This window comes from Stigmatopora nigra, chromosome 1 (assembly GCF_051989575.1).
Source record: "Stigmatopora nigra isolate UIUO_SnigA chromosome 1, RoL_Snig_1.1, whole genome shotgun sequence".
NCBI lineage: Eukaryota > Metazoa > Chordata > Actinopteri > Syngnathiformes > Syngnathidae > Stigmatopora > Stigmatopora nigra.
Genome location: NC_135508.1, coordinates 24,697,501 through 24,710,507, shown reverse-complemented (window position 1 = coordinate 24,710,507; position 13,007 = coordinate 24,697,501). Strand labels below are relative to the sequence as shown.

Genomic DNA, 13,007 nt, shown 5'->3' with positions numbered 1-13,007 from the left:
CAGGGAGACCATGCACACCCATTCCTACGGGCAATTTTAGAGTGTCCAATCAGCCTACCATGCATGTTTCTTTTGGAATGTGGGAGGAAACCAGAGTACCCAGAGGAAACCCATGCAGGATTTGAGCTGGATTTGAACCCTGGACCCCAGAGCTGTGAGGCCGACGCACTAACCACTCACTCCACCGGGCCACCCCTGTAGCAGTGTTTTCAAAAGAATTCATTTAGTAGTGCGTTAAAAGTGGTAAAATGACCCCTAAAAAACACCAATTGCCTTTAGATCGATTGCCCTCAAAATGTCCGTCAACAAGCACCGCAGAAGGGGAACTTAAATCCAAACAGGGTAAGAAGCAGTTGGTGAAATAAAATGGGTGAAAAACCCCATGCTAAATCAGATTCCAAAGATATGATAAAACGTTAAAGAAAAATATTAAAAGTTCAATGTAATATTGTTTTGGATTCTTAATTTTGTGTTTTTAGACATGTGTTCAGGTATTTGTGTGCTCTCTGTCTCTGTTGGTTCCTATTTAGCGGAAATTCAGTAAAAACGGGCGATTAAGCAACAGATTAACCACGAAAATTGACCTAATACCGTATTACTGTACTTACGAATGGCTCTAGGTATGAAAGTTATACTATATGCAAATGAGCGACCCGAGGCACGAAAAAGATCCAAGTTACGAAATCCCCCAAAAAGTAAATGCATTTCCTTATCCATCATTCTAGGGTTGAACTCCCCTCATTAAGCGGTTAAAAACTGTACAAATGCAACGTGGCACAGATTTTCACACACATTTAGAGCACACAGTAAAGTCTAAAATGTACGGTTTTAGCCCTGGAAGAACAGGCTTTTGCCACTATCTAGCTGACAAACACGGGTATTACATCTATAACGGCCGCGGAGGGAGATATTTCAGCAGCGCAGGGCACATTTTCACATGGTTTATTTATTTCAAAACATTAGTAAATGATTTCCTTATAATTTTCCTCTCATCTTTCTGTATTTTCTCACATCTTTCATACAAAATTGGGACACTTTGACCAATTTTAAATGGTTTATTTGGTAGTTGTGTGATGACTGTGGAAGGAATTAGAAAATTTACATAAAAAGTACACCTCTACTTACGAAATATTCAAGTCACGAAAAGTCTTGGAACCAATTAATTTTGTAAGTAGAGGTACAACTGTAACTCTCAGGCTGTTTAACCTATTGACCCCAAATCAAAAGAGGTGATGGGTTTTTTCTTTCGGTTAATCGTAAACCTTTTGGTTTTTCAATGACAAACTCAATGTATTAATCATTAATGATGATGATGTTATTAGGGGACACGAGTGGTTAGCGGTTCGGCCTCATAGCTCTTGGGTCCTGGGTTCAGATCCAGGTCATGTTCACCTGTGTGGAGTTTGCATGTACTCCCCTGCGTGGGTTTCCTCCGGGTACTCCGATTTCCTACCACATTCCAAAAACATGCATGGTATACTGATTGGACACTTTAAATTACCTCAAGATGTGGGTGGTTGTCTGTCTACTTGTGCCCTGTGATTGTCTGGCCACCTCTGGCTCGGAGTCAGCTGGGATAAGCTGTTTATCGTCACACTCCTGATAACATCGTTTCCCAGTTCAGACAAAACTTGGTGAATCTATTTACATTCCATTATAATATTTAGGCTTCTTGGTCAAGTATGCAGCTCCCGCCCTTTTCTCCTGCCTGGATGACTATCAGTAGGTGATAAATCTACATTAAACCATAGTACCCTGTATTGCTTCGTTGAAGAGAAAAACATTGTTTCTGACCAAACCAAAAAAAATGGTCTGCTCTGCAAGCCTATTATTTTCATAACTTGAATTTAAAACTGTTATTAAACGAACCTGTGTGATAATTTGGAATACGTATTATTCAAATTTCATAATTCTTTATGCTGTTTTTTAATTCACAAAGAGAGTTTCCTTATAACACAGTTGAATTTTCTTTTTTCAATCAGAATTGGATCCTTTTTTCCCCCCATTTTCTGAACTACTTTTCCTCACTAGTCATGGGGGTTGCTGGAACCTATCCCAGCTAACTACAGGCACAGGACACTCTGAATTGGTGGGCATCCAATCGCACAAGGAGACGGACAACCATTCACGCTCACACTCATAACTGGGGGCAATTTAGAGTGTTTGACCAGTCTATCCTGCTTTGGGATGTGGGAGGAAACCAGAGTACCTGGAGAAAACCCATACAAGCCAAGAGGGAACATGCAAACTCCACATAGTAACAATCCGCCTGGGATTGAACCCTTAACCCCAGAACTGTAAGGCGGATGCGCTAACCACTCATCTGCCGGGTTACCCATCAGAATTGGATGAAGCACTAAAATCAATAATTGGCTTGAATAGACTCCAGCATCGCCAGCAACCCCTGGGAGGATAAGTGGTACCAAATATGATTGAATTGATATACAAATAAAAGTATTTATTTTAAAAATTAATAACATGAATAAAATATATAAATATAATTTGTTATTATTCTTAAAATCTTGGTAGGGGAAAAACCTGGGATAATAATCACATGACACAGCTGGAAGCAGGCACCAGGCAACAAAATGTAAACATTTAAGCAAAAAAAAAACTGGTTCTAAAAAATTTATCATTGCAATAACTTGATATTTTAGAAAAAAATATTACGCTCATTGAAAACACCCGTAGGATATACTGTTGTCCTATAAAATATTGATCAAAGTGTTGCTATTAAAAATGCTAATATTGAGTCTACAATATTACATGATTTAAAAAATATACCTCAGAGTTGCCCTTAGCAAAACAAGTGTGTGAGCAATCTTATAATTGAACACAAAACAGCAGAGACAATTTTTTTAAATATAAATTTGTATTTACAAGAATATTAATATCGGAAACAAAGGAAAAATGTACTTCACATGGGGTTTTTCCTTTTCTTTTTAAATTCTCAAACAGTTTAAAGATTCTTTATCTAGACTGGTAGGAAAAGAGTTCCAGAGGTGCTTGCAATGTACAAAATCTTCAAATGTTTTAAAGTAACCACACAGCTATTGTGCCCAGAGAATAACGGAAATCCTAAAAGAAGGGATACCACAACCAGATTAATACTACCGTTTGTCTTATTGGAGAAGGTATAATATACGCAATCATATTCAACGTCATAGGCTCAACAGTAAATGCCCACTTGAACGATCTAGTTGAAGAAAGTATTTCTAAGCAATGCAAAATGACAAAAAACTCTTTGGATTGAAAATGTCTTTCTTCATAGGTAGTTTCCTAAAACAGAAGCTTCACTTGAAATACAGATATTAAAAAAAATAAAAAAAGGGAAAGTCACATATTGTATCAAAGGACTAACATTAGATTGAACTAAATTGAAAACACGGTTTTACATTAATCCAATGAGTACATGTTTGGAAGATAAATGGACAGAATGGACTCTTTGCACGTAATCTCCAACACTGCCAGATAAAGGGTTTGGTCTCTTCACTTTTTGTAAAATTACTGTAATGAATATGCTGGGCCCTGTTTTTGTAGACTGGAATGGAAAAATAAGCCTGCTAATTTAGTAATTTAGTCAGAGCCCACAGTGTTTTTAACTTTTATTGTAATCCAAATTGCAACTACAGTTTTTGAGACCGGCTTTGTTTTTCTTTTTTTTTTTTAGATTTATTTCTATATTTCTGCTAATACACAAAGATGAGAGTTAAACAATGCTGAATGTTAAATTTAGATAACAAAGTGCACATTGTCTATATCGTATTTGGAACAAAAAATATTTTTTTTATTATAAGGGTCGCGCGCAACCACTTCAGACTATGAATGCAAACCAGAAAAGGGTAAATTGTATTATTTACAATGGATATAAATGTCATGGCACTATGTGCAAAGAGCCTATTGTCAAAATCAAAATTACAGTGAAAATACCATAGAATAAACCATTCGGGTAAAAGAACAATTCTGAATACAATTTTAGACTCCGCCAAATTTCCTTTAACTAGTTTCATTAGCATTGCTATAACAAAACATATGCCCTCATAAAAAAGAGAAATAATGATTTGAAAATTATAATAAAAAGTGCTTTTTCTCTTTTCTTAAGATGATGCGAGTGCAGTATGAAAAGAAATTAGACAAGTTCTGCTTTTAAAACAAATAGCGGCCTTCTCTCGTCATGGGTTAAAGTTTTGGAATAAGAAAATTAAATACTGAGCCTTGAAATCTGTGCAAAAAAATATGTGACCTACAAAAGCATATATTTATATATACTGTATAGTACATTTGAAAGCTATTTACAATTATGATTAATAATAAAGAAACTACAACAAGAAATTGTGTCTAATACTGCAGTACCATCACTATCAGGAACTGATGTTTCAACATAGACGAGAACCAGGAGAAAAGGATTATTGCTAAAAATCTAGTTAGCTTACAGAGTGAACTTATATACACATGAATGTCACACTCGGCCACTTTTTTACTTTTGTATGTTAAAGACTGAAAACTTTAGGTAACCAAAATATCTTCAACTTTGCGATTTTAAAAAAGGATTGATAAAACAGTCCACTTCAAACCTTATCTTGAAAAAGTATACATTACGCCGGTTTTGTTTTCAAAAGGATGTGGCCGACTCCCCCGGTCCTCCAACTCCTTCAATGTCTATTGTTGTAATAAATTGGTACACTGACAACAGAGTTTTGTTGTCAAATCTGTGCTTGCTACCTTTGTACTAGATCCCTCTTAGGAACAAAGATCCTCAAACCTATTTCCACTCACCTGCCCCTTCCCTAAATTAGAGCAACTGTTAACTGAAACTATATATACTGTATAAATTCAAAAAGGGGAGTAAAGGCCTCTACATATCCACAATCTTGTCGACGCTGGCCTCTCCTTAAAGTGCAATCAGCCAACAAGTAATTCAGTTGTACGCTAGCCCGTGGCTTCTTTACTGACATTCACCTGAGTGTCACAATCCAGTGGCTTGCTTAAGTTTACAACCATCTTTACTGTCGGCGCCTCCATCGGAAGCAGAAGCCAAATGGTGTTTAGACATGACAAAAACAACAACAAAAACGACAATGGGAAAAAACAACAACAAAAACATGTAGTTTCATCGTACATTCGACATCGGAGATTTCAAATATACAAACAGCTCATGAGCACCGCAAGCTCACTGATGCCATTTTGCCTAATAAGTGGAGTCTCACCATTTCCACTTATTTGGACAAAAATATTAAACTCCAGTCAGCAGGGGAATCACAAAGATGATTTTACTGTACATGTTTGTGTCACAGTATGAGCTTGACGAGCACTGTTATTTTCCTATATCTGGAGACAAGGCATTAATCAAAAGGCTTGCGACCGCAGCTCCCCCATGAAGTTCAGCAATATTTCTGGATGGGGAAGTAGAAAAGACAAGAAGGTTTCACTGTGAATTGAAATCGTAAGTAAATTTAACATCTTGGCAATTCCAAAATTGGAGGACATCTTTCATCCCATGATTCAAATTTGAAACGATTCACAAACGAAATATGAAAATAGGGCATTTCTGAGACAATTTACTTGTCCTCAGTCAAAATTAAAAACTACTAAAAGAAAATTATGCTTAAAAATAATTTTGAAAATACCTAAATACCCTCCCTGATGGCAAAAACTAAAATAAATAAATTAAAGTGTTGCAATAGAAAAAAGAATGAGTTGAGAAAATGTACTGTATTTACTCACATATAAGCCACCCAAGTGTATCAGACGCACTTTGAAAGTTGCATTGAAATGTTTTACAATTTATAAGTCACCCCCTGGATCCAAATTTTCACCTCCATATTCATGGTTTTAATAGGGAGTACAAATGGTGGGCCCAATGGTTATTTTGAAGGGAAAATCTTGAGAAAAGTCATCACAAGTGATATTTCTGAGATACTGTATATTTCAAATGCACATTATTAGGGTCAATATCATAAGGAAGTTATATGCCTGTCTTTGTAATTGCAAAATATCAAATTATTCAATTTGAAAAAAGAAATAAGTTTATCGTGATGAAAACCTGATGCTTTCTAATGACAGAAATGACACATTTCTTACCAGAAGTTTCACATGTTGTGGCAGCCATATTTCTTCTAATGTCACAATATCCCAATTCAAATAAAATGAAAAAAAAATTTAAATGTAATTTTCTTTTATTTCCAAATCAAAGCTACTCGCGTCTGGCAAAAAAAAATGACCTCACTAAGATGGCCCCGAGCGAGCAGTGATGGGAATGTTTTGCGTTTTATGCAAGATACGTTTTTTTTCATGAATTTCATTCATAAACGTCAACATACATTTTGTCTAGCGTTTTATCTTTTCTCTATATTGAAATAAATTACTGTATGGCATTCGCTGGCGTCATGATGTCACGGCGCACGCATGGGTGCCATTTTGTTGTGACATTTTGTTGTGACATTATCGTGTCGCGCCATCGTGTGACGGCGTCGTCAAATTGCAGTTTTTATGCAAGTTGTTTTTATGTGCATATAAGCCATAACCTTGATTCATTTTTTGTCTGACAAAAGCAGCTTATATGCAAGTAAATACGGTATGTGCTTGTTTATATTTTTTATATTTTTATGCAATATATAGCCAAGAATGAATGTCTCACCGTACCTCATCCAACCCTGTTATACAGATGTTTTTAGTATATAGATTGTTCAATAGCTCCTACGCCATTTGACCTACAACAGAATAAGACATTAAAACTAAATTTAAACTGACAGTATTTCTATATTCGCAAACTAAAAAGCTAGCTTCAACTACTGTAAAAAAAGGTAAACATAGATTTGTAACCTAGTTACTGTGATTGTGCCAACTATTTTAGATGTCAAATAGATTATATCATTGAAATAATTGGCACTACCTATTATTGATTGTGAAGCCAAAATACCTTCCAATTCTGGAATGACCCATGCCCACTTACCTGATCTTGTCCCATCATGCGACCTAGCACCATTGGATTCATACCCATCTGACCCATGTGACCATGACCTCCACTGGCTGCCATGCCACCGTTCATCATCATGCCTCCATATTGGCCAGGGTTTCCTTGCTGCCCGAACTGCTGCTGTCCTTGAGGCACTTGTTGGCCGAATGGCTGAGGAGGGTACGAACTGATAAGGGAGCAGAGCACATCTCAAGCTCAACCTCAATACAGGCATTAGATGACTGTGGCGGGCTTGTGCGCACCTGTTCCGTCCCATGCCGCCCTGCGACCAGTTTTTCATGTCTGTGCCTTGGTACATGGGACTGCCCTGTGGGTGCTGTTGCATCATGCTGTTTTGAGGGCCGAGGCGGCCTGTCATCATCAAGTTAGGAGCAGTATTGGGAATGGATGGGCCGAAAGAGGGGTCACCTTGTTGGCTCATACCTAAAAAGAATATCTATTTCAGAAGTGATCATAATTCACTGTTTAAAACCTTCTTCATACTAAACCGAGTACAGTTTGAAGACTCGCCAACAGGGAGCGGCATTGTTCTGTTATTCTGTACTCACCATAATTCCCTCCATAGCCAAATTGCTGTGGACCAGGCTGACCCATGTTTGGTGCTCCCACACTGCTGTCCATGCCGCCAGGAGCTGTGACGTTTGGTGGGGGGCTGAATCCACCTGCAGCAGCCTGTTGTTGCTGTTGCATTAGCATCATCATGCGCTGCCTTCTCATCTGCATGGTCACCATCTCCCTGCTGCGTTGCGCCATCATCTGAGCATTCAAGAAACCCTGCTGGGAAAGCCATGTTTAGAAGTAGTGAGTAGGTCTGCACGTGGAAAGCTTATTGCATACCCTGTAAGTAAAAGAGGGAAGTGCAGTAGTTTCTGGTTAGCACATCCGCCTCATAATCAAGGGTGGAGTTACCATGTTTTCCCCTTTTTGTTTGAAATGCCTCATCCAGAAATAATGGAATTTGAAGACCACTGTCAACAGGTGTGGTAGTGAGTGCTTATATCGGTTTATCTAAATATCCTGACAGACAAGACATGGAAAAAATAGTGGGTTGAGGGGAGTATATGGCCGAGTTACACTGCAATTGACTGGAAACCAAGGCCTGGATATACCCAGCTGAGTTCTGTCCAACTGCAACACTAGAGATATAAAGACAACTCAGATCCATTGTTTTTTTACCTGCCCAGCCATGCCCGTCTGCATAGTGGGCCGCATTCCAGGGTTGCCTCCAGGGTTTTCCATCTTCATCCCCATGGCCTGCCGTGTCTGATTCATGAACTGAAAAAGGGGGAAAACAGTTTGCTTTTCTTTGGTCTCTTTTAGCATTCTTTGACTGGTGTGACTTACAGTTCAAAAGTAAGGTCTTAAGAATTATGTTATATTTAAAATGATTTTCAAGATTTGAATCACACCTGCTGTCCCTGCAGTCTTTGTTGCAACTGGAGCCTCATGGGTTTGTTAGCGGTCATCATCCTGGGCCTCAACATGTTGGCACGAGGGTGACCCATACCTCCCATTCCACACATCCCAGGGAAACTATTACTTTGGCCCATTGGTGACAGCATAGGCCCAAATCCGCCTTGTTGCTGCATAGAATTTCCTCCATAGCCGGTCTGCATGGCCATGGTAGGGGGTCCAGGGTAACCTTGTCCATATAGAGGCTTTTGGTCCTGTACTATGGAAGGTTCTTGTCCAGTGAAAGGGTCCAACTGTTGCTCTGCTCCCTGAGTCTGCAAGAACAGAGAGGAAAGACTACAGTAATCCCTTGATTATCGAAGTCAATTTAGTCCAGACATGGCCGCAATAAACGAAAAACCGCAAAGTAGCGTCACCCCTATTTTGAAAAAAATAAATAAATAAATTCAAATTTTATATATATATATATATATATATATATATATATATATATATATATATATATATATATATATATATATATATATATATATATATATATATATATATATATATATATATATATATATATATATATATATATATATATATATATATATATATATATATATATATATATATATATATATATATATATATATATATATATATATATATATATATATATATATATATATATATATATATATATATATATATATATATATATATAAATATATATATATATATATATATATATATATATATATTTTATTATTTTTATTATTATTTTTATTTATATATATTTTTTTTAATTCAGTGCTAAGTCCTAGTAGCAAGTTAGATGGCTTCAACTTACGAGTTTCGTAAGTTTCAGTTTTCACATTTCATGAACTTGATGACTATGAACAAAAAAATCCCCCAGAGAAAAATGTGCAATGTAGTGAAGCCGCGATATTTGAAGGACTACTGTACTAAAAAATTCCTCTTAGCAGATTAAATGACTCTTTGATTCCTGTGACCCACCTGGCTGACAAGGTCTGGGATGCCAAGAACCCTGTCTATCTCCTCGAGAGTGGTGCCATCAGTGTTGTTCAAAAGAGTATCCAGCTGATCTAGGAGCGCCCGCTCGTCGCTTTGACCCTCACTGGTCGTGGGCGGTGCCAAAAGTTCATCTAAGGTGTTTGCGAACGGGCGCCTGTGGTAAATGCACACAAAGATGATGCTTTTTTGTTTTGCTTTATAGTTAAAAATAAGTATGACTGTGCTCACCGATTGCCCTCCATGCTCATTAAACCGTCCGGCCATGAGGAGTTGGGTTGGCCCTGTTGGCTGAAGGTGCTCACATTCATCACCATATCATTGGAGCCACCTTAAGCCCAATACATAGTCAAGTTATTTTACATTTACTTAAATAAGACATTTTGTAATTGATAGGCAACACCGAAGATGACAACATACCCATATCCATGAGCTGCTGCTGCAACATAGACCTAGGTCCTGGGTTACCATTAGAACGGCCCCCCATTGGGCCAGCCATCATTCCCTTGCTACTGCTGTACTCCATGTTGGGACGCATCACGGAAGGATGAACGGATGAACCCACTGGACTGGTACTGGTGCGGGACACACCCCAGTCTCCGGAGCCCCGCATAGGAGATCTCTGGGTCACCACTGCCCTATTCATTGGACCTGATCACAAGGATAAAGTACACAGAAATCAGAGACTGCTTACGGGGATAATGTTCACCTGAAATATGAAACAACTGAAAATATATCCAATACACACCCATATTACCTAGGTAGCCATCTGGGCTACTTGTCTCCTGCTTGACAAGCATGGGGCGCCTTCCTGGTCCTCCAAGGGCACCAGGAGGCTTTCCCTCTATAGACAAGGACCTCTGGAAGGGGCCTCGAGGTCCTGCATCCAGACCTGGGCTCTCTAGGAAAACAAAATAAATTTGAATGTTTGAAGTTCTGATTAAATAGTTACCAAAGAGCTGTTGAAGGGGAATACAGACAGTCATAAATTACATGATGTTATGACTGATAAGGAATTGTCATTGCTTACCTTGAAGACTCTCGTCAATACAACCCTGGGGTTTGTTGACATCGTTTGGCCCAGTGGTTCCTGCTTGATCCGGGTAGAAAGCAGAACTGGTACTCCTTAGATCTCCCAGGATGGACTCAAGGTTGTGTAACTGGACCAAGTTATTTTAAAATGAAAATCTACTTGTAATGCTAGTTGGTAGTTCAGATAGAATGGTGTCAAAATATTGGGTAAACTTACATCATCGGGTGGTTCTGACTTGATCTTGCTCTCATGATGTTCAGGTGTATTCCCGGGGCCGCCTCCGGCGGACCCACAAGCAGTCCCCGTGTGTCCCTTGGCATCAAGCTCCTCCAATTTAGGTTTGATATCTGCCGGCTCCTTGGAATCATCCTTGTTGAGGAGATAATGGAGAAGGGCATGGGTCTTCTCCTTCTTGGGGCTAAGCTGTTCCTGTTTTGGCTCAGTGATCAAGCCTGGTCCACCACTAGCCCCCGATTCACCTGTACCAACTTCACTGTCCTCTTGACTGTCTAGTGGCACCTTTCCTGTAGCCTCTGCTGTGATCTTTGCTACCTCGTCAGGCGTATTGCCATTCTGAAGTAGCTTGTGGAGGATCTTGTGTTTTTCTTGGAGTGAGCCTGTGTAGTTGGCTGATGTGGACACCCCCCCTAACCCACTTGTCTGGTTTGAAATGCCCCCGGCAGAGGAAGAAGAGGACACACCGGTGGATGAAGGGCTAGCCATTCCCCCCACAGGGTCCTTATTTTCTGAGGTTACCGAAGTACTAATGTTGGTTGGCGTTTGTGGTACAGGGGGACCAGGAGGTCCAGTCCCACTTATTCCAAGCTCCTCAGTTGGTGAAGTCAGCAATTGCAGCAACTTTTTGTGACCCTTGCTGTCCGGTACTCTTCGAATAGGTTCTGACATTGCTGCAGGCACTTCAACGCTACCGTCTCCCGAATCTTTAGGCACTGTAGCTGCCTGGCTGTCAGGTATGTCTTCAGAGCTTTCAGATTGATGATGGTGCAAGGTGTGAGGATGCTCGCCAGACCCAAGGCCTGACCCCAAGCACCCCACTGGGCTTTTGGAGCCATCTTGACATTGCTTGGCCATTTGGATAGGCTGGGAGGAGGAAGACGAGTGGACACTAGGAGAAATATCTGGCTTATGAATTGGTGAAGGCGACATCAGTGTAGAGGGAATCGAGTTGCCAACCCCTTCACTAATAGCTTGTAAGGCGTTGAGGGAGCTGCTTGAGTATGTTGTTGGGTTTCCACTGCTTCCTCCACCAGTGCAAATGCCACTCATTGGAGAATGCATGCCTAAAATTAATCAAAGCAGAAAAATTAACAAACATTGCGACACCACAAGTGCTCAACAAGCACCTCCTCACCTCCAGGGGAAAATTGATTGGCGCCCATCTTTGGACTTCCTCGATTTCGGGGTGACATTAAGAGTCCTGGCTGGGGGGCACCCATCCGAGGGCTCCCTGAAGGGCTATTCAAGCCACTAAGCCCATAGCCCGCGCTGCTCTGAAAGGGGGGCTGATGTTGGTGGTGCTGCATGCCTTGGCTTGGGCTATTCATTGGACCCATTTGACTCAAATGCCCCATCTGACTCATCTGCATCATGCGGTTTGCCATACCGCCACTTCCACCACCACTATTTCCTCCAAACGCAGAGCAGCCACCTATCTGACCCATGTGACCCACATTCCCCAGGTGCCCATGCTCGTGCATTCCAAAGCCTCTGTTCGTTCCACCCGTTCCCCCCATCACCATCCCACCGCCAGGGTTCATGTTCATCTGGGCATTTGGGTTGGGGCCTCCCATGGGTTGCTGTCTCATGGTATTCACCAACATGTTTCCACTTTGTGATGAGCGGTACCCATTGGGTTCTCTGGAAAAAGAAAGGAGAAAGAAAGAAAATAATAAAATGCATAAATTGCTGTAGCTCAACATGAATCCTGTTAATATATACTGTATTCATTGGTTTTTAATGTTATTCTTCAGGTCTTTGTTCTATAAAAAGCTCCTTTAGTTGCGACTTCAGTTTTTTTGAAAGGCTTTGATATTAGACGTGCTTGTTCTTCTTAAGGCGTGAAGATGTTTGAGAGCACTATCTATATATCTGACCTCTGGAGTAGGTGAGTAGAGATGAAGCCCTGTGGCTCGTTACTCATAGGGTGACGGTACAGTTTGCTCTTTGTCTGGGCTGTGACCGGAGTGCCATCGGACAAGGAGAAGCGATACAGCGGTGTCTCGGCATGACCTTGCAAAAAGGCTGTAAAAAAGGAAGGGCTTGTTGAGAAATTGCACCGTAGAGTAGGTTTAATGGTTTATGCTTTTATGTTTGTTCCTTGTTGTGTATTGGACCTTCATGATAGTGGCGTTTGTGAGACCAGGGTTGCCCGTCACTGTGCTGAAGGAACATCTGGATGCAGCGCCTCAATAAATCCTCCCAACCGGGGCGCACTGATGCTCGCAAAGAATTCTGGTCGATCTGGATCAGTTTTCCTACCAGAGAGGACAAATGCAGGAAGAGGAAGTGGGAGAAGAGAGGATTCGTCAGACTTGAAGACCTGGT

General features: G+C 40.2%; 1 protein-coding gene across 5 annotated transcripts in view; it reads right to left on the bottom strand.

The window, feature by feature from the left end:
• Positions 1-2,615: 2,615 nt before the first annotated feature.
• The window catches only part of LOC144197206 (nuclear receptor coactivator 3-like), a 53,109-nt gene continuing 42,717 nt past the window's right edge, over positions 2,616-13,007 (bottom strand). The window contains exons 8-23 of one of the 5 annotated variants that reach the window (XM_077717868.1): positions 12,797-12,937; positions 12,557-12,704; positions 11,815-12,320; positions 10,659-11,743; positions 10,440-10,569; positions 10,158-10,310; positions 9,830-10,060; positions 9,641-9,740; positions 9,395-9,566; positions 8,386-8,703; positions 8,153-8,251; positions 7,525-7,753; positions 7,219-7,399; positions 6,953-7,142; positions 6,643-6,710; positions 2,616-5,393 (exon numbers count right to left, since the gene is read on the bottom strand). In XM_077717868.1, coding sequence (XP_077573994.1) covers positions 6,687-6,710; positions 6,953-7,142; positions 7,219-7,399; positions 7,525-7,753; positions 8,153-8,251; positions 8,386-8,703; positions 9,395-9,566; positions 9,641-9,740; positions 9,830-10,060; positions 10,158-10,310; positions 10,440-10,569; positions 10,659-11,743; positions 11,815-12,320; positions 12,557-12,704; positions 12,797-12,937 — 3,707 coding nt within the window. In that variant the 3' untranslated portion in view covers positions 2,616-5,393; positions 6,643-6,686. Of the gene's footprint in view, positions 5,394-6,642; positions 6,711-6,952; positions 7,143-7,218; positions 7,400-7,524; positions 7,754-7,885; positions 7,994-8,152; positions 8,252-8,385; positions 8,704-9,394; positions 9,567-9,640; positions 9,741-9,829; positions 10,061-10,157; positions 10,311-10,439; positions 10,570-10,658; positions 11,744-11,814; positions 12,321-12,556; positions 12,705-12,796; positions 12,938-13,007 lie in introns of those variants that run through there. The other 4 variants (XM_077717876.1, XM_077717884.1, XM_077717892.1 and 1 more) reach the window with 4 other exon arrangements.